Source organism: Hemitrygon akajei, chromosome 27 (assembly GCF_048418815.1).
Source record: "Hemitrygon akajei chromosome 27, sHemAka1.3, whole genome shotgun sequence".
NCBI classification, from domain to species: Eukaryota; Metazoa; Chordata; class Chondrichthyes; order Myliobatiformes; family Dasyatidae; genus Hemitrygon; species Hemitrygon akajei.
This window is the reverse complement of record NC_133150.1, coordinates 41,450,121-41,472,582: the sequence shown is the minus strand read 5'-3', so window position 1 is coordinate 41,472,582 and position 22,462 is coordinate 41,450,121. Positions and strand designations below refer to the sequence as shown.

The window sequence follows — 22,462 nt, the reverse complement described above, 5'->3', positions numbered from 1 at the left end:
CTCCTCCAGTTCCATACACACTTCCACTGTCACACTTGATTGGTCCTATTCTCTCATGTCCTATCCTCTTGCTCTTCACATACTTGTAAAATGCCTTGGGGTTTTCCTTAATCCTGCTTGCCAAGGCCTTCTCTTGGCCCCTTCTGGCTCTCCTAATTTCATCCTTAAGCTCCTTCCTGCTAGTCTTATAATTTTCTAGATCTCTATCATTACCTAATATTTTGAACCTTTCACAAGTTTTTCTTTTCTTCATGATTAGATTTTCAACAGCCTTTGTACACCTCAGTTCCTGTACCCTACTATCTTTTCCCTATCTCATTGGAACATAGAATGCGGAACGTCACACAAATATCCCCTGAACATTTGGCACATTTCTTCTGTACATTTCCTAAGAACATCTGTTCCCTATTTATGCTTCCAAGTTCCTGCCTGATAGCTTCATATTTCCCCTTACTCCAATTAAATGCTTTCCAAACTTGTCTGTTCCTATCGCTCTCCAATCCAATTCTATGGTAAAGGAGACAGAATTATGATCACTATCTCCAAAATTCTCTGCCACTGAGAGACCTGACACTTTACCAGGTTCTTTTCCCAATAACAGATCAAGTACGGCCCCTCCTCCTGTAGGCATATCTACATATTGTATTAGGAAACATTCCTGAAAACACCTAACAAACTTCACCCCATCTAAACCCCTTGCTCCAGGGAGATGCTGATCAAATTTTGGGAAATTAAAATCTCCCACCACCACAACACTCTTATTATTACACCTTTCCAGAATCTCTCTCCCTATCTGCTCCCTGATATCCCTGTTACTGTTGGGTAGTCTATAAAAAAAACACCCGGTAGAGTTATTGACCCCTTCCTATTTCTATCTTCCACCCACAGAGACTCCGTAGACCATGTCTCTATGACTTCCTCCTTTTCTGCAGCCGTGACACTATCTCTGATCAGCCGTACCATGCCCTCACCTCTTTTTCCTCCCTCCCTTTCATTCTGAAACATCTAAAGCCTGGCACTCTACGTAGCCATTCCTGCCCCTGAGCCATCCAAGTCTCTGTAATGGCCACAACATCATAGCTCCAAGGAGTGATCCATGCTCTAAGCTCATCTGCTTGGTTCATGATGCTTTTTGCATTAAAATAGTCACATCTCAAACCATCGGACTGAGTGCATCCCTTCTCCATCTCCTGCCTATCCTCCCTCTCACACTGTCTACAATCTTTCTCAATTTGTGAGCCAACTGTCCCTTCCTCCGCCTCTTCAGTTTGGTTCCCAACCCCCAGCAATTCTTATTTAAACTCTCACCAATAGCCTTAGGAAACCTCCCTGCCAGGATATTGTTCCCCATCGGATTCAAGTACAACCTGTCCTTTTTATACAGGTCACGCCTGACTCAGACAAGATCCCAATGATCCAGAAATCTGAATCCATGCTCCCTGCTCCAATCCCTCAGCCATGCATTTATCCTCCACCTCACTCTATTGCTATACTCACTGTCGTGTGGCACAGGCAGTAATCCCAAGATTACTACTTTTGAGGTCCTGATTCTCAGCTTCTTTCCTAACGCTCTGTGGTCTGTTTTCAGGACCTCCTCCCTTTTCCTACCTCTGTCGTTGGTACCAATGTGTACCCCGACCTCTGGCTATTCACCTTCCCACTTCAGGATATGGTGGACATGATCAGAAACATCTCAGACCCTGGCACCTAGGAGGCAAACTACCATCCGTGTTTCTTCCCTGAGTGCAGAGAATCGCCTGTCTGACTCCCTAACTATAGAGTTCCCTATCACTGCTGCCATCCTCTTCCTTTCCCTTCCCTTCTGAGCCACAGGGCCAGACACTGTGCCAGAGGCACGGCCACTGTCGCTTCCCCCAGGTAGGCTGTCCCCCCCCCAACAATACTCAAACAGAAGCACTTATTATTAAGAGTCACAGCCACTGGGGTACTCTCTAGTATCTGACTCTTGCCCTTTCCTCTCCTGACTGTTACCCACTTGTATGTCTGCCGAGGCCCCGGTGTGACTACTTGCCTACAGCTCCACGCTGTCACCTCCTCACTTTCCCTGACCAGGCAAAGGTCATTGAGCTGCACCTCCAGTTCCCTAACCCACTCCCTAAGGAGCTGCAGCTCGACGCACGTGGTGCAGATGTGGCCATCCTGGAGGCTGGGAGTCTCCTGGACAACACACTTCTGACACCCAGTTCAGAACACCAGTCTCTCAGACATACTTCTTTTTCCTCACAAGTAACTTACCTCACTTCGACTCCTTATCGCCTAAGCCCATTGAGCCAAAGCCCTCCTACCCCGTCTCCCTCTACGCTGTGCCCGCTCTATAAAGCTGTCATCTAGAATATAAGCAGATGAACCTCTTCTTCAGCCCCTCTAAAGGCTCCACATACTTCCTGTTATGCAGCAACCAGAACTACCCACATCCTCCAAATGTGGATTAAGCAAAGTTTTATACAGCCACTACATGCTTTTCTGACATTTTTCAGTCTAAAGTCCAGACTGAATCCTGTTTTACCACTGATATTATATCTGTTGGCGTTGCTGCCTTCACAGAGTTATGGATTTTCACTCCAAGATTTGTATGTCTTTCTGGATCTGTCTTGGTGATAATTCAATCAAATCTGTTATGGAGAACCCGCCACTGAGGAAGTAATAAAGCAGGGAACAGATGTGATGTAAAAGGGGCTTTTCATGCAAACTCAGCATCCAATACTTGGCTTCAGTCCTACTGAAGGCTGTGTCAGTTCCTTGGAAGCAAAATTTAAAACTCACCTCTTCTGAAATACCCTCCATTGGTCAGTGCAATTTCAAGAGCTATGATGGGATTTCCCTTTACATCAGTTCAATATTAAGGGGGGTACACAGCTGATTGGAATTACACGTTCAAGCATTGTTGAGACATGGAGTTGATCACAATGGTAAAATCCATATCAGCTCTGTTCTTGAGCCAAATCAAATCCATTTTGACAGGATATGGTCTGTGTGAGTTACTTAAGTATTTCTCATAGAATCATACTGGACTAAATTTGAACAGGTCACAGATACAGTAATTCTCCCCCTAAGGTCTCCCTTACCTCTAACCTGCATCCCTTTACTCACCTTCTCAGCTACTGGAAGTTACCACTTCCACAATTCGTGGACAGAAGAAATTCTGCAGATACTGGAATTCCAAAGCAACATACGCAAAATGTTGGAGGAGCTCAGCAGGTGAGAGAATCTATGGAACTGAATAAACAGTCAAATTTTTGGGCCAAGACATTTCTTCAGGACTGGGCAGGAAGGGGAAAGACACCAGAATAAAATGTTGGGGTGGGAAGGGAAAGAAGGATATCTCAAAGTTGATCGGTGAAACCAGATGGGTAGGAAAGACAAAGGACTGATGAGGAGAGAATCTGATTGGAGAAGTCAGTGGACCCATAGGAGGAAGGGGGTGGGAGAGAACCCAGGGGGAGATGATAAGCAGCCGACAAGAGGTAAGAGGCCATATTGGGGAATAGAAGTGCTGAGGTAGAGGAAGTTTTTCCACAATATATCACAATATTTCATGATTATCCAGTTCTAAAAAAAGAGTCTCTGCCTGAAACCTTAACTGCTTTTTCATTTCCATAGATACTGCATGACTGGCCAAATTCCTTCAGCATTTTTGTATGTTGTTCTGGATTTCTAGCATCTATAGATTCTCTTGGGTTTATAAATCCACATTATCATTGTTTACCTGGTTAGAACTTTAGATGTCATTGGAAGTGTGATCTATCCAGTTTGTGCTGCGTGATCTCTACAGCAGATAAAATCTCAGTATAAGGGATAACAGTGGCCATAAATTTATGCATATTGGAGAAGTAATGCATTCTGTCTAACTGGATCATGATGATTTCATTATAGTGTGAAAGTTGATGTGATCTGGAAAAATAGTTTATTTATATTCACTCCAAATTTGAGGGCAATGTAAAAGTACTATATATGCAGAAAACATTAAAACCCCATAATAATCCTTACACATTCTGGTTTTGTAACTTAGCAAAAAAGGACACTGACATATCTTACCAGAATTTCCTGTAAATAAAAATAAAATACCCAGTTCCACTTCTGTTTTCCTGGTCAGGATCATAGAATTTCCGACATAGGAGGCTGTTCAGCCCTTCATTCGGTACTGGTTGAAAAAGCTCAAACTGTTCTGGTCTTCCCTGGGTCCTCTGCCTGGCAGGTGACACCTCTTCAAATACAGCTTCCAGGCTCTGTTGTTGTGCTGAGGGTTCCTGCTTCTACAAACCCTTCAGGAAGTGAGATCCAGAACTGCACCACTTCCTCACTTCTCCGTGGATTGTCACCTTGTCATGGTGGAGAGACTTGTGAGTGATGTTGTCCAGAGTGTAGCTCCTGGTCAGGTCTCCATTGGTGGAAAGATCAAGGGGGCTCCAGACAACAAGCAATCCAAGTAAGACCTCAAAGGTTTGACTAATGGAAGACGATGACATCACAATGGCAGAGAAGGCGGAGGAAGGCTGAAGCAGTGAAGGGTCCCCCGTCATCTTGCATTCCATGCTATTGGACCCAAACGCAAATCTGTCAAGGACCAAGTTGTAGCTGCCCACCCATCAGTCTCCCTACATTAAACAAGATCCTGCACAGGCGTCCTCCATTAAGGAAATCCACCATAATGTGCCAGATTGACACAGCAAGTGGTGTAGGGGTCGGAATTGTTATGATGTGGATACTACAGCCACCTGAGGACCCACCAATAGACACACGAGTCGAGTTAACTCCTACCTGGGAGAAAAGTGTTCTCCTCATGTCCCCTCTAATCCTAACAACAGTTAAATTTTAACCTAAGACCCCTATTTTTAACACCTCATCTGAGTGATCAAAATTATTCCTGTTCATACTTTTGATGCCTTTTATAATTTTTCACAACTTAATTAAGTCTCCTCTTTGCCTCTTTAGTTTCAGACAAATTAACCCCAGCCCATCCAGTCAATCCAGCGAGTGAATCACTCAGTCCCAGGCAGCAGTCTCCCCAGTACTTTCTTGTCTCTCTGGTAATGTGGTGACCACAAATGACCACAGTGTTCAAGCCATGGGCAGAACCACACTGTCTCTATATCCTTGGAATCTGCAAATAAAGGAAACTGTTATGTCTGCCTTTCTAATCACCTTATCTACATCTTCATTCACACTCAATGATCAGTGATCATACTCAACAAGGTCCCCATGATCCTCACATTCCTCATATCCTTGTGTTTGCTTATCCATTAATACACTGGTGGTGGGGTGGGGATTCCTCTCCACTAAAGGAAGTGTAAGATGCCCCTTACCTCTGGTACCCTGTGAAGGTCACCCTTGGGCAAGGTGTAGCACCTGCTTAGCAACCCTCAGTCAGAGTCACGTGAAGCCATGGGAGCAGGTGGTAAATGGTCATATCATCAGCTGGAGCACATCATAAGTCCTGATTATGCACTGACACCACTCAGACAAACTCTGTCTGGGGGGGGGGGGGGAGAGGAGACAGAGAGACAGAGAGATTATCTGCTTCATTGCTTCAGTAGCTTCACACAGAACAGAGTCAATCGCCTGTAGCTTCTCCCCTGCCTGACCAATGAAGCTCAGGGCCAAGATGAGATGTTTTCACTCTCTGCTGGGTCTAGCTTTGGTGGTTTGAGACTTGCTTGTCACAAGGGGGGAATTGGGAGCAGACCCAAATGCAAGACACAGACACTGGAAAACTAGGGAGAGGACTAGGTGCATCAAGGAAGCAAGGAAAATGGGGAAGAGAGGACACCGGACATGACACAGGCCCTGGACGAGTCAAGGATTCTGGGCCTGGGCTAGGACAAGACTAGGATAGCAGAACCAGGACATGGAACTGGGAACTAGGAGCTTGGGCTTGGACTCTGAGCCAGAGACTGGGCAAAGACCCAGAACCTGGGTCTTCACTCAGGCTCGGACTCCAGAACTAGGCAAGGACAAGACGTGGCTACAGGACGAGGAGATGCAATAAGACTGGACATGAGAGTCCTGGACAATACAAGGGAAACCCAGCACTGGGCTAGGCAAGGCACATGGACAAGAACAATAAGCCGTGGCTTGGACAGGACAAGGTTCTTGTACATGGCTCAGACTGGACGAGACCCCGAAGCCTTGACTAGGTCAAGGAAGAGACAGAAAAGCAGAGCCTTGGTTGAGGGAGAGACAGGAATGTGGAACACAGAGCCACGACCCCTCCATGGAAACAGGACGTAGGGCCGGGACTCATTACACAGAATGCAGAATAGGATGAGAAGGTTCCCAACACAACATAGTGGCAGACAGCCGGACCTACCTAGGGAAGGCAAGGACACAAAGCCAGTTCCTTATCTTGCTCTGGTGGTTCAACTTGACAGTGGTGAAGGCAAGGCTTCAGGTGAGATGAGGCTAGGTTCAAGGATAAGTTGAAGGGAAGGGATACAGACCAGGGGTTTGGACAGGAACAATCCAGCAGCCAGAGGCTGAATCCTGAAGCTATTTATGAAGCCAGCCCATATGAGAATCAGCTGCCTCAACAGAAACTGGGGAAACCCAGAAAACCTGGAATAAGGAACCTGGACCGGACTGTGAACCGGAATGCGGATTTCACGGATCACACCATGACATTGCTGTCAAGATGTTTGGATATGGGCGAAGTGCAGAGGGAGAGAGAGACACTGAAGCAGGTCAGTAGTTCACAGACTTTAATGCAAACAGGATTTTAAGGGAAAATAAAACAACAAACACGAGGCCAAACAGCGCCATTTACTAAAACTCTCAAGTGGAAAACTAGATGCCAACACCACGGCTGAAAGGACTATCTAAATATACAATGAATATTGCTCGTCACCAGCATCTGAATACTCCACTTTCTCAAGCAAGACCCACCAAACCCTGGACATGTTCAAACGTAGACTGTGCAGGTCCATTGGACAGTCAGATGCCATTGGTAGTCTTCGATGCGCATTCTAAATGGAATGATGTCAAAGCGGCGATGACTTCGATCAGGCACGACGATAAACATTTTATGCTACTATTAGGTACACATATAATCCTCGATACTGTGGTCTATGATAACGGTCCCATGTTCACAAGTGAGGAATTCAAACTATTTTTTACAGGACATTGGAATTTGATTGCAACATTAGCCCCCCTGTCACCCATCATCAAACGGTATGGCTGAGAGAGCTGTTCAGACTGTCAAGCAGAGGATACAAAAGTTGAATAGGGACATACACACCAGCATCAACAGTTTTTTTCAGGTACCCGATAACTCCACAAACCACCAGTGGTTTCATCTGAGCTGTTGTTGGGCCGCAGGTTGCATTCCCAATTGGATTTATTGTGCCTTGATCTGGAAAACCGAGTAAGACACAGACAACAGAACGAAAGTGCGATATGATTCAAATACAGAACATCGGAACTTTGAGGCGGGAGAGCCAGTTTATGTTCACCCAAATCCTGAGAGCTGAACGTGGATGAAAGGAGAAGTTGTGGTGAAAGAGGGCCAATAGGTTACTTCAGCGCATCAGGAAGCAGCAAGAATATCCCTTGTTGCCGAACAAGCTGGTGAACAAGATGAGTTAGCCCCAACAGGTTAACCCCACAACCTCTCACAGTGGAATCCCCATTTGAAAGCACCGAATCTGGACCAACACTCAATCCTGGAGTTTCTGGATTGTGTTGATCAGAACGGAACAGAAAACCAATGAAATATTATCAAGCTGGTTTCTCCTAAAAGCTTACAGGTGGGGAGGTGTCCTATCCACTGAGTTACTGTTTATTGGTCTTTCATGAGATATCATGGGATTGGTCAATTTTGTCAGCTTGTCCATCTATCAATTAAGGTCTGACCTACTGATTCTGTGCTTGTGAACCTGTTCATTGTTTCTGGGTGACTATGAATCAAGCAGACTTATTCTGCAACACTGTATGTGATAAATGTTCTTTCATTGTAAGAGACTGTGGATGATGAGGGAGAAGGTGAGGAAAGAGAGTGATCAGACCGTAAGAAACTTGAGGCATTTTTTCTCTGCGTCACTCGGTTACCGGGTCGTCAACTCAAATAGCCAAATTAATCAGGTCATCCAGACTATCCTGCTTGTCACGATGTTCTGCTGGACCCCTGTGTTCAGTCCACATTGGAAGGCAGTGATGAGAGATCTCTTATTCCATCTCGTCTCTTCTACAAGCGTGCTAAACGTTTTCCAAATTATTTCCAATAATACTGGATGCTGATGAGTAAAACAAATGTTCACAGTTCGAGGAAGAGAATGAGAAGGAAATGGGTTCTGAGTACAAAATTAGCTCTCAACCCACACAGAACTGAAGAGCAAGACATTTCAATAACAGGAACAGCGGTCTATCGGAGACATCTTACTTTTCACGTATAATTCCTATGCTGATTTTAGTGAGTACAAGGCAGCATGAAAATGATGTTTCATGGATGGAAAGGGAGCCTTTGCACTTACATCTGCAAACCTTTACAAATTAATGTTCCCTGGGCAGGAACACACTCTGCCAAGACTATTCAAAACACTGGTGCCAGAGACCAAGATGTGTCCTCAGCTCCTTCTCTCCTCCCTGCACACTCACAACTGCAGGCTGGGTTTTGTTTCTTTCTTCCCCCACCCACCCACACCCCCCAGCCCCGATACAGGGTCTCCAACTGGAACACCTTTTGCCTCTATAGATGCTGCTGGACCCATACAATTCTTCCAGCGTTGTGTCTGTGGTTCCACACCCCAGTACTGTTGAACCTATTTATGGAGTATTTTCTATCTTTGTGTAACCCCCGGATTGCCTCAGGCTCGCTCAGCTCGTTCTCGTCTAGGGGGTGCAGCCTTCGGCCCCGCCAAACTGGGTAATCAGCTGGTGTGGATGCTGTGTGATGTCCCCGCCTCGCCCCCTGCTGCCCACAGCTAACCCTTCCCACTACACCTGACTCAGTGGGGGAAGGGCCAAGGGTCTCTTCCTCAATTGAGGGGAAGTCAGCAAAAGGCAGCACGTACCACACATCCAGCACATCATCCTTCCAATCAGTATTCTTCCTCATTTCTGCGATAGGTAGCTGCTGTTTGATCTTCTCCAAACGGAAACACGTGGCCTGCACTGCTCCTGCCGTCTCTTCTGCCTCCTGCAATCGAGAGATCAGCTTCTTCTGTGGCCCCTCCAACTGTCGCCACAGGCTCAGCAGTTCTGACTCACGCATCCCGGCCATCTCAATCTGGGACGCAGTTACTCCAACAGCTTCTTCCACCCCGACCTGAAAAGCAGCGGTTAAAGATTGGTCAGCCTCTAGTTCAGTATTCACTGCACTTATCTCCAGCTTCTTCTTCATCATGACTTCTTCCAGATCAACTTTCAGGCTTTGCACTTCATTTGAGCTGTCGATGGTCATCTTCAGGTTCCCTTCAAGCGTCCGCTTCCCTCTTCCGAGATTCGTCCGCAATTTCTTCACCTCCGCAAACTCCCCTCTCCAGGCTCTCAGTTTGCTGTTGCCCTCAGTCAGACAACTGTCTTCGTTTTCTCCAACTTGTAAGTCCTCCCATTGGTTCCAGATCACTCTCTCTGTCTTCATTTCAAACTTGATTCCATAGAGACAGTCACTCACGGGCTGCGACCTTCGCCAGCCCTGGCACGTGTCCAGAAAACGCTTTATCTCTGAAGTTCCCAGCCGCTCCTGCAACGACCTCACTTCATATCCTCCCGAGGCAAATCCAAATACCAGGAGGTCATCCACATCTGCCAAAACTCCAAACACCTCCACATCCCCCAGGGTCTTCCACATGCCCCGCGGGAAGGTTGCAAGGTCTCCGGATATGCCCTGTGGCATCTTTTCAGACCGGAAGAATCCTAGGGAACTTATAACGGCCATCTTCTCCTTGTCGGCCCCACTCATCGGGATCTGGGAACATCCACTCCTCAGATCCAGCACCTTAAACCACTTCGCACCACTCAGACAGGCCATTGCCTCTTCGGCCCTCAGGGCCGTATTCTGGTCACTGACAGTGCGCCTCTTCAGCGCAATATAATCCACACACACGCTGCCTATGTCTTTTACGGCTATAGGGGCCAGTCGCCGCAACCTCTCTCTCACCGAGGTGTCTTCAGCGGTCAACTCCCCTCCCTCGTGGTATTTTGGAGCGTCCACTAAGAGGGTCTTACCCTCAGATACTTCCCCCAGGCCGTACCACCACCGGCTCTTATTTGAATTCGGTACCGGCCCAATGCTGCTACACACGTCCGCACAAGCAGCTCGAAACTCTGGGTGCATTGACAATGCCTCCAAACAACGCTCACCCGCCTCCTCCGGGCAGGCCCCCAAGCGCACCAGCAAGGTATTGGTTCTCTCCAGAACCAAAACGCTGACCGTCTCAACAGTGTCCGGACACATCAGCATTAACGATTCACGAACCTCAGTCACCCCCACATTTGCCTCTAAGAACTCCATTTTCACTGACCAACAACCGTCGTCTAGATAATCACCGGCACTGGTACCCCAAATCTCCAGTGCCCTCAACGTCGTCAGGGGTAAATGCTTCCAATAACGATTATAAAACAAACTGTACAGCAACTTAACCGGCGCCCCGGTGTCGAGGATGGCTTTAACTTGGCTTCCATCCATCTGTAACAACACCTGAGTGCGTGGTCCCTCTAAGCCTTCAGGAATAGGGTCTGTTCCTTTCGGGAGTTCCTTGGTACATTGCTGGGAACGTGCTCCCCCAGAGACCCCAAGCCTTTCCCCCACTGGGCCTCCTCTAAGTTTCCCGACACTTCTCGGATCAACTGAACAACTGAGGGAGGAGCTGATCCCCTTGACAGATCCCCCTGGCACCGCAAGCAATTTATCTGCCCCCCTAGCCAAAAGGGATACCCTAAAAACTTCCCACCAATCTCCTGCCACGGATATGGTAAGCCCCCCAGCTGCTGCATTTGACTTCCAGTCGAACCAAATGCATTTTCCCACACTTTCCCAGAACTGGTAGCTGTCACTTCCAGGTAATTGTACCTGACAGTTCTAACAACGTCACCAGCCCGCCTACTCAAACTTTCAACCAATCCCTGTCGCTTTCCCTCAGCCAAGCACTGCCACTCACCCAACAACTGAGAGGTCCGCTCCACCCACGCCTCCGCCCCTTTAGGACTAACTAGACATTATTCCAACAACCGGGCGGAGCCCACCAACCCTTCCCCGCTCTCTTAACAGCATGGACAGCCCATGGCTCCAACACCATTTCGTCGACGCAAGTCGGAACTCGAACAACGCCCTCCGGGGCACCAACAGCCACCCCACCCAACACACATGCAGAGATAACCAGCAATCGCACACCCGCAAAGGCACACCAGCTCTTCACCGCAGACATAGTTTAAAGAGGGCGATCACATAGCTTCCACAGAAATCAATCCGGACGAGCACCCCACAATGTAACTCCCTGGGTCGCCTCAGGCTCGCTCAGCTCGTTCTCGTCTAGGGGGAGCAGCCTTCGGCCCCGCCAAACTGGGTAATCGGCTTGTGTGGACGCTGTGTGATGTCCCCGCCTCGCCAAAGAACAAACAGGACACCATATGCAATTAAATGATTACAGTTTATAAAGATTACTATAACTGATTAATAACCATACAGTAAACATGAAGGAAAAGAAAATAAAGAAAAGGCACCAAACTTATCAAAGTCCAAACCACTTCGTGCACAACCGTTGGAGTTCAATTACTGACGTCTTCTGGCCACCATTCGATCCCCTCCGAACTCCTCGACTCGCAGCTCAGGACCACCCGAAGAGGTCAACCAAACACATTTATCTTCGTCTCCTCTCCTCGGGGTACCTCCTGGCCTTGGACCCCCACTTGGGGTCCGTTCCTCGCCCAGTTTACAGCATCGCGTCCTCCCTCTCTCTCACCCCCTCACGCTGATCTCCCCAAAAGCCCGCCAACAATAGCTTACAGACTCAGAAGAAAGAACAACATTAATCCCAATTGGTTTACAAAGGAATACAATTCTCATTATCAGTAAATTTTAACTCAAACAAGCTTCCAGCACTCTCTCGCAACGAAGAAGCATTCCTACTTTTAACAAAGAAGCCATTTTGATTAACATACACAGTAACAAAGAAAAAGAAACCCGCTTTACGTTTGCATACCTGCACATACTTTACCATCTCTGCTACAGAAACGGTGCATTAGACCCAAATTAACACAGATCATTCGAATGAACAAGTAAACGGCAGATGTTGGAAATTTGAGACGAAAACAGAACGTGCTGGAAATACCTCGTATGTCAGGCTGAATCTCTGGGAAGTGAAACAGAGTCAAGAGTCTTGGATCTGAAACTTTCACTGTTTCCTTTTCCACGGGTACAGCCTGACCTGCTGAGTATTTCCTGCATTTACCATTCTCTGTAACGTCCCGCACTGGCCATCACTCACCGGGCAGAGAACAGATGAAAAGAACCAGAATCCACATTGTTCAACCTGTAGTGAACCTGTTAGCTGTAGTCCATCGCTTAGCTCACAGCTCGAAGATCTAAATAGCCGACGCTGACAAATAGGAAGTTGAATGATGAAGGAGGCGGCAGGAAAGTCAGTTATGAAACCACAGTGAGCTGGACGCTATAATCTGATACCTAGAATCTGAGTCCCTCTCAGTTGAGATGACCGGACAAATTGAAACGAATTTTCATTATCTGATGGACATGGTGTAGATTAGTTACTGTCAGCAAAACTATTAATAACAGCCTGACTGAGAAGTCACTGGTGACTGTGATAAAAATACTGCTATCACTCCAGTCAAATATGATGCTCACCTTATTCCCTTTATGGAAAAATGTCTGTGCATAACTTTGTTTAACATGGGGAAGCTGATGGAGAAAGTCCTTGACAGATCAGGGTCAATGTCCTGTGGCATGGAGTGCAAGCCATCTATGGACCTTCTCTGCTGCAGCCTTCCTCCACCTTCACTACCATTCTGATGTATCACCATGTTCTGCCAGCTCTACCTTTGAGGACTTTGTTGGATCACTCTTTGTCTGGATGCTCCCATTTGACCATACCACCATGGGTGACCTACTAGGAGTTAAGCTCAGACAGCAACACTCCCAGGTTCTCAGGAACTCACAAGCCAGTCCACCACGACAGGGTTACGATCCACTGAGAAGGGTACCATGTTCAGCAGGTGGGGCTTGCTTCAATTGGCAATGTTCCCAAGAACTTACTTGCGGCTTGCACCAAATTCAGGACATGTTCTGCCTTGCCAGGCTTTCCTGAGCCTCTCCGCTGGGGCAATGTCAGGCAGTTGTGCTTTGTTGTCTCCAAACTCACACACGTACCAGGGTGGAAGTAAAGTGCGTAACTTAACTTGGAACTCGTTCAGTTACAGACTGAGTGAGTAAATTGATGGGGGGGGGGGGAATTTCACTCACTTTTACTCACCCCAACACTGAACTGCTCCCACAACCGATGGAGATATGTTCAAGGATTCTTCATCACATTTTCTCGATATTTATTGCTGACTTATTTATTCTTATTTTTTTTTGTATTGTCTCAGCTTGTTGCATTTTGCCCTTTGATGGTTGGTCTGCCTTGGGTATAATTTTGCATTGACTCTGTGGTGTTTCTTTGTATTTACTGTGAATGTGTCACGACCAGGAGTTTTTATAAAGAAGAGGAAGAGTTCTTTTTCATTTGTAGTGTGGACTGTGTTTTCTGGGTGTAACCTCGTGGGTATGTGGTGTCCCTTGGATTGTTTACCTTTATGACTAATTGTTTGTCTTTGGACTCGTTCTGTGTTTTTTACTTTGTTATCCAGGTGTCTCATTTAGGATCATGGGGATTTTTAAGCTCTCTTTGTATTCATCACTTTTATTCAATTTGGGATAATTTATTTAGCATAATTTGCATTGTAATTGTTGCCTTTGGGGGTTATTGTTTCATCTGGACACCTATGTTGTTCGATTGGCACTGAGCTCCAGTGTGCTCCAGGGTGTATTTTTGGGGTGAATGCCAATCTCTCTTTGCTCTGTCATTGTGGATCCTTGGCTGATGAAACTCAAACTGAGTTCTTCTGTGTATTGTGAGTGAATTCAGTTCTTCAAATTCTGTAGACCACGCCTGAGGTCTAGGTGGTTTTGCTGGTTAATTTCATAATAAATCTTGGGATTGAGTTGCTGAAGTCACTGTGATTTCAGTGCTTGAATTCACTCGTGAATATTACAGAATACCTATGAGAAAATTAACCTCAGGGTTGTGTATGGTGACATGTATGTACTTTGATACTAAATTTATTTTGAACATTGAAATCCTTCTCATTTGAACAAGGCCTGCCTATGGGAACACCTCTGATATCCAAGGCTCAGAAACCCAGCCACCAGAACAAAGCTGGACAATTAGACCAAGCCCTACACACAAGCAGGACCTAGGCCCCGCCCACACCTACAGTTTTCTCCCATCATAAGCCCCACCTGTGCTCTGTACCCTGCCCCTCAGAGAGGCAGGTGCGTGTCTGTGCAGTCTGCCACGGGGATCTCTGCAGCCAACTTGCAGCATTCAAATGGCAGAGCCAGCGTCAGGAATGGTCAACATCAGGGAAGCACCTGATGGGTTTGAACAGTCTGTGCCCTGCTGATGTTACATTTTGCATGTAGCAATTAGCGTAACAATATTACTGCACCAGTGGCCCAGGCTCAATTCCCACTACTGTCTGTAAGGAGCTGATACGTTCTCTCCATGACCATGTGGGTTTCCTCTGGGTGCTCCAGTTTCCTTCCACATTCCAAGGACCCACAGGTTAGTAGGTTAATTAGGCAGTTGATTCTTGTTGGGTCAGAAATGCTATATCTCTAAATACAATTAAACTTAAAATAAAAATTATTCAGGTGAGAGGTGGCAGTGACGCTTCAGACATTCAAAGTCCCGCTGGTGGTTTTGAACCTTCCCATTGAACGGTCGCATCCAAAATGTCAGCTGGCTATTTTTCTGGTCTGCCGGTCTGCTGGTCTGGTTTACTGGTCACCTGGTCAACTGAGGTTCTGGTTGTGGGCAGGTCCCTGCAGCAATTGGGATGTCCCACTGTTTGAGCAGGTTCAGCAGAGTGGGAAGGACTTTGAAGAAAACTGCTGTATGCCTTTCTACAGGAACCAGCCCTGACAACAACCATAAACACGACATGAACTGTGGACGCAGGAAAGAAACTCGGATGGTAGTTTGCCTCCCACGTGTTTCAGATCGTGTCCAGGATATCCTGCAGTGGGAGGCAGAACAGCCAGAGGTCGTGGTACATATTGGTATCAATGACATTGGAAAGAAAAGGCAAGAGGTCCTGAAAAAAGACTTTTTTGAGAAGCAGGACCGCAAAGGTAGTAATCTCAGGAATACTGCCTGTGCCACACGACAGTGAGAATAGGAATAGAATAAGGTGGAGGATAAATGTGTGGCTGAGGGATTGGAGCAGGGGGCAGGGATTCAGATTTCTGGATCATTGGGACCTCTTTTGGGGCAGGTGTGACCTGTACAAAAAGAAAGGGTTGGACTTGAATCCCAGGGGGACCAATGTTGAAGCTAAGGCTACTGGGAAGAGTTTAAACTAGATTTGTTGGGGGTGGGAAACGAACTGAAGAGAGTGTGGAAGAGGAGGCTGGCTCACAAATAGAGAAAGCTTGTAGACAGTGCGAGAGAGAGGATGCCATGGAAGGATTGTCCACAGAGTCTCTGTGGGTGGAGGTTAGGAACAGGAAGGGTTCAATAACTTTACTGGGTGTTTTTATAGGCCACCCAATGGTAACAGGGATATTGAGGAGAAGATATGGAAACAAATCCTGGAAAGGTGTATTAATAACAGAGTTGTTGTGATGGGAGATTTTAATTTCCCAAATATCGATTGGCATCTCCCGAGAGCAAGGGGTTTGGAAATGATGGAGCTTGTTAGGTGTGTTCAGGAAGGTTTCCTGACAGAGTATGTAGAAAGGCCTACAAGAGGAGGGGCTGTACTTGATTTGGTATTGGGAAATGAATCTGGTCAGGTGTCATATCTCTCAGTGGGAGAACATTTTGGAGATAGTGATCATAATTCTATCTCCTTTACAATAGCATTGGAGAGAGTTAGGAACAGACAAGTTAGCAAAGTGTTTAATTGGAGTAAGGGGAATTATGAGACTGTAGCGGTGTGCTACACGCAGCTCTGAAATAATGACACGGAGTCGGTGAGCTGCAGTTGCAAAAAGAGATTTATTCAAATTTCGTGGCCTCGCTTTAAAGCCTTCCTGATCCCGCCCTCCCCGGGCGGGAATGCTGTATTCACGGTCCTGTCCCGCACGGGGGCTTTTCCCCTTGCTGGTGAAGCAGGCTTGGCACTCTCTTTGGGACTGGCCTCAATGCAGGCGCGCGCCGATTTGTGAGCCGGTTCGAGTGCGCTGGGAAGTGGGTCGTCACAAGACCACCAGGCAGGAAATTGGAGGCTTAAATTGGAAACAGATGTTCTCAGGGAAAAGTACGGAAGAAATCTGGAAAATATTCAGGGGATATTTGTGTAGAGTTCTGTACAGGTACGTTCCAATGAGACAGGGCAGTTATGGTAGGGTACAGGAACCATGGTGTACAAAGGCTGTAATAAATTTAGTCAAGAAGAAGAGAAAAGCTTACAAAATGTTCAGAGTGCTAGGTAATGTTAGAGATCTAGAAGATTATAAGACTAACAGGAAGGAGCTTAAGAAGGAAATTGAGAAGGCCTTGGCGGGCAGGATTAAGGAAAACCCCGATGCATTCTACAAGTATGTGAAGAGCAAGAGGATAAGATGTGAAAGAATAGGACCTAAATAGGAGATTCCTGAGCCTCTGGCTATGATCTTTGCATCATCAATGGGTACGAGAGAGGTTCCGGAGGATTGGAGGGTTGCATATGTTGTTCCTTTATTCAAGAAAGTGAGTAGAAATAGCCCAAGAAATTATAGACCAGTGAGTCTTACCTCAGTGATTGTTAAGTTGATGGAGAAGATCCTGAGAGGCAGGATTTATGAACATTTGGAGAGGCATTATATAATTAGGAATAGGCAAAATGGCTTTGTCAAAGGCAGGTCATGCCTTACTAGCCTGATTGAATTGTTTGAGGATGTGACTAAACACATTGATGAAGGAAGAGCAGTAGATGTAGTGTAAATGGATTTCAGCAAGGCATTTGATAAGGTACCCTATGCAAGGTTTATTGAGAAAGTAAGGAGGCATGGGATCCAAGGGGACATTGCTTTGTGGATCCAGAACTGGCTTGCCACAGAAGGCAAAATGTGGTTGTAGATGGGTCATATTCTGCATGGAGGTCAGTCACCAGTAGAGTGCCTCAGGGATCTGTTCTGGGACCCCTACTCTATGTGATTTTTATAAATGACTTGAATGAGGAAGTTGGAGGATGGGTTAGTAAATTTGCTGATGACACAAAGGTTGGAGGTGTTGTGGATAGTGTGAAGGGCTGTCAGAGGTTACAGCGGGACATTGATAAGATGCAAAACAGGACTGAGAAGTGGCAGATTTTGTTCAACCCAGATAAGTGTGAAGTGGTTCACTTTGGTAGGTCAAATATGATGGCAGAATACAGTATTAATGGTAAGGCTCTTGACAGTATGCATGATCAGAGGGATCTTGGGGTCCAACTTTGAGGTGGGAAAGCCAGTTTATGTTCACCCAAATCCTGAGAGCTGAACGTGGATGAAAGGAGAAGTTGTGGTGAAAGAGGGCCAATAGGTTACTTCAGCGCATCAGGAAGCAGCAAGAATATCCCTTGTTGCCGAACAAGCTGGTGAACAAGATGAGTTAGCCCCAACAGGTTAACCCCACAACCTCTCACAGTGGAATCCCCATTTGAAAGCACCGAATCTGGACCAACACTCAATCCTGGAGTTTCTGGATTGCGTTGATCAGAACAGAACAGAAAACCAATGAAATATTATCAAACTGGTTTCCTCTAAAAGCTTACAGGTGGGGAGGTGTCCTTTCCACTGAGTTACTGTTTATTGGTCTGTCATGAGACATCACGGGATTGGTCAATTTCATCAGCTTGTCCATCTATCAATTAAAGTCTGACCTACCGATTCTGTGCTTGTGAACGTGTTCATTGTTTCTGGGTGACTATGAATCAACCGGACTTATTCTGCGACACTGTATGTGATAAATGCTCTTTCATTGTAAGAGACTGTGGATGATGAGGGAGAGGGTGAGGAAAGAGAGTGATCAGACCGTAAGAAGCTTGAGACATTTTTTTCTCTGCGCCACTCGGTTACTGGGTCATCAACTCAAATAGCCAAATTAATCAGATCATCCAGACTATCCTGCTTGTCACGATGTTCTGCTGGACCCCTGTGTTCAGTCCACATTGGAAGGTAGTGATGAGAGATCTCTTATTCCATCTCGTCTCTTCTGCAAGTGTGCTAAACGTTTTCCAAATTATTTCCAATAATACTGGATGCTGATGCTTAAAACAAATGTTCACAGTTCGAGGAAGAGAATGAGAAGGAAATGGATTCTGAGTACAAGATTAGCCCTCAACCCACACAGGACTGAAGAGCAAGACATTTCAATAACAGGAACATCTTACTATTCACGTATAATTCCTATGCTGATTTTAGTGAGTACAAGGCAGCATGAAAATGATGATTCATGGATGGAAAGGGAGCCTTTGCATTTACATCTGCAAACTTTACAAATTAATGTTCCCTGGGCAGGAACACTTTCTGCCAAGATTATTCAAAACACTGGTGCCAGAGACCAAGATGTGTCGTCAGCTCCCTTCTCTCCTCGCTGCACACTCACAACTTCAGGCTGGGTTTTGTTTCTTTCTTCCCCCACCCACCCACACCTCACCCAGACCCGATACAGGGTCTCCAACTGGAACACCTTTTGCCTCTATAGATGCTGCTGGACCCATACAATTCTTCCAGCGTTGTGTCTGTGGTTCCACACCCCAGTACTGTTGAACCTATTTATGGAGTATTTTCTATCTTTACATATCAGCACATACTTTACCATCTCTGCTACAGAAATGGTGCACTAGACCCAAATTAACACCGATCATTCAAATGAACAAGTGAACGGCAGATGTTGGAAATTTGAGACAAAAACAGAAGGTGCTGGAAATACCTCGTATGTCAGGCTGAATCTCTGGCAAGCGAAACAGAGTCAAAGGGTCTTGGGTCTGAAACTTTTACTGTTTCCTTTTCCACAAGTACAGCCTGACCTGCTGAGTATTTCCTGCATTTACCATTCTCTGTAACGTCCCGCACTGGTCATCACTCACCGGGCAGAGAACAGATGAAAAGAACCAGAATCCACATTGTTCAACCTGTAGTAAACCTGTTAGCAGTAGTCCATCGCTTAGCTCGCAGCTCAAAGTTCTAAATAGCTGACGATGACAAGTAGGAAGTTGAATGAGGAAGAAGGCAGCAGGATGGAAATGGTGAAGATTAGTTACTCTCAACAAAACTATTAATAACAGCCTGACTGAGAAGTCACTGGTGACTGTGATAAAAATACTGCTATCACTCCAGTCAAGTACGATGCTCTCCTTATTCCCTTCATGGAAAAATACGTGTGCATAACTTTGTTTAACATGGGGAATCAGATGGAGAAAGTCCCTGACAGATCAGGGTTAGCGTCTTGTGGCATGGAATGCAAGCCATCTGTGGACCTTCTCTGCTGCAGCCGTCCTCCACCTTCACTACCATTCTGTACCATTCACTACCATGTTCTACCAGCTCTACCTTTGAGGACTTTGTTCGATCGCTCTTTGTCTGGAGGCTCCCATTTGACCATACCACCATGGGTGACCTACTAGGAGTTAAACTCAGAGAGCAACACTCCCGGGTTCTCAGGAACTCACAAGCCAGTCCACCACGACAGGGTTATGATCCACTGAGAAGGGTACCGTGTTCAGCGTGTGGGGCTTGCTTCAATTGGCAATCCTCCAAAGAGCTTACTTGCGGCTTGCACCAAATTCAGGACATGTTCTGCCTTGCCAGGCTTTCCTGAGCCTCTCCGCTGGGGCAATGTCAGGCAGTTGTGCTTTGGTGTCTCCAAACTCACACACGCACCAGGGTGCTGCATGGAGTGGAAGTAAAGTCCGTAACTTAACTTGGAACTCGTTCAGTTACAGACTGAGTGAGTAAATTGACTGGGGGGACATTTCACTCACTTTTACTCACCCCAACACTGAAATGCTCCCGCAACTGATGGAGATATGTTCAAGGATTCTTCATCACATTTTCTTGAAATTTATCGCTGATTTTTAAATTTTTTTTTGTATTTGCTCAGCTTGTTGCATTTTGCATTTTGGGTGTTGGTTTGCTTTGGGTATAATTTTGCATTGACTCTGTGGTGTTTCTTTGTATTTACTGTGAATGTGTCACGACCAGGAGTTTTTATAAAGAAGAGGAAGAGTTTTTTTTTCATTTGTAATGTGGACTATGTTTTCTGGGTGTAACCTCGTGGGTATGTGGTGTCCCTTGGATTGTTTACCTTTTACGTCTAGTTGTTTGTCTTTGGACTCATTCTGCATTTTTCACTTTGTTTTGCAGGTGTCTCATTTAGGATCATGGGGATTTTTAAACTCTCTTTCTATTTATCACTTTCACTCAATCTGGGATAATTTAATCAGAGTAGTATTGTGAATAATTTGCATTGTAATTGTTGTGTTTGGGGATTATTGTTTCATCTGGACACCTATGTTGTTTGATTGGCACTGAGTTCCAGTGTGCTCCAGGGTGTATTTTTGGGGTGAATGCCAATCTCTCTTTGCTCTGTCATTGTGGCTCCTTGGCTGATGAAACTCAAACCGAGTTCTTCTGTGTATTGTGAGTGAATTTATTTCCACAGCAAAACTTTTGTTTTGATTGAGTTGCTGAAGTCACTGTGATTTCAGCGCTTGAATTCATTAGTGAATCTTACAGAATACCTATGAGGAAATTAACCTCAGGGTTGTATACAGTAACATATTTGTACTTTGATGCTAAATTTATTTTGAACATTGAAATCCATTCCATTTGAACAAGACCTACCCATGGGAACACCTCTGATATCTAAGGCTCAGAAAACTCAGCCTCCAGAACAAACCTGGACAACGCAACCAAACCCTACTCACAAGGAGGACCACGCCTACAGTTTTCTCCCATCATAAGCCCCACCTGTGCTCTGTACCCTGCCCCTCAGAGAGGCGGGTGTGTGTCTGTGCAGTCTGCCACAGGGATCTCTGCAGCCAACTTGCAGCATTCAAATGGCAGAGCCAGCGTCAGGAATGGTCAACATCAGGGAAGCACCTGATGGGTTTGAACAGTCTGTGCTCTGCTGAAGTTACTTTTCACATGTAGCCATTAATGTAACACTATTACTGCACCAGTGACTCAGGTTCAATTCCCACTACTGTCTGTAAGGAGCTGATACAATCTCTTCATGACTATGTGGGTTTCCTCTGGGTGCTCCAGTTTCCTCCCACATTCCCAGGACCCACAGTAGGTTAATTAGGGGAGACTCCCGTTGACAGTCCATGGAGTAGGATGCGCGTGCGCTGCTCCTAACTTTGATAACCTACCTCACACTGCTAGATCCATTTAAAGTTTGAAGATTTATTACTTTTACAGAACGTTTTATGATTTAATTATGCTGGCAGGGATCAAAATAAAAGCTGGAAAAACTATTGCTGAAACCGACCCAACAGAGCAATCAGCGGAAGTCCTTACTTCAGAAAGAATGCTCTCTTTAATGTAAGACATGAATACTAAGATTGATAGCCTGGTGAAGGCTAATGAAAGGTTTGAAAAACTTACCTCTGTCGTTCAGGAATCTTGTGGCAACCTGGAAATCCAATTCGAGGCGCTCAAGAAGTCTACCAGCAGAATTAAAACAGAACAGGCGGCAATGAATCAAGTTATTAAAGAACAAAAATTAAAGATATCGGCTATGGAAAAGAAAATTAATGAAACTACTTCAGAAGTATCGAGAATTCAGAAGAAAATTGTTGATCTGGAAAGTAGAAGCTGCAGGATGAAGTTATGCATCCTGGCTTTGCCTGAAAATACGGAAACTGGTGAGCCATTAAAATATTTTACAGATATGTTACACTCACTTTTTAGTGAGATACTTGAAGTCCCTCCGATGATAGATAGAGCCCACTGTTCTCTCCATCCAAAGCCTTCACCTGAGATGAAACCTCGCCATATACCTGAATTATATTACAACTAAAGAAGCGATTCTCCGAGACGCAAGGAAGCGAGGGAAGCTAATCTTTAATGGGGCAGCCATTCGTATAATTGAAGATTTTGCTCCAGAGGTTTATGTTGAAAGAGTTAAATATCATGAAGTGATGGATGAACTTTATAAATATAATTGTCGTCCTTCTTTGCGCTTCCCAGATCATCTGAGAATCTCCCCACCTTATGATCACTCCAAATGGATCGACTCTCCAGAAGAGGGTTGGAGATTTA

General features: G+C 45.8%; 1 protein-coding gene across 2 annotated transcripts in view; it reads right to left on the bottom strand.

Moving 5' to 3' along the window:
- Window positions 1–12,519, bottom strand: part of LOC140717291 (polymeric immunoglobulin receptor-like) — a 42,359-nt gene extending 29,840 nt beyond the window's left edge. For both annotated transcript variants that reach the window (XM_073030725.1, XM_073030726.1), the window contains exon 1: window positions 12,438–12,519. In XM_073030725.1, the coding sequence (XP_072886826.1) occupies window positions 12,438–12,474 (37 nt within the window). In that variant the 5' untranslated portion in view covers window positions 12,475–12,519. The remainder of the gene's footprint in view (window positions 1–12,437) is intronic.
- Window positions 12,520–22,462: the final 9,943 nt, after the last annotated feature.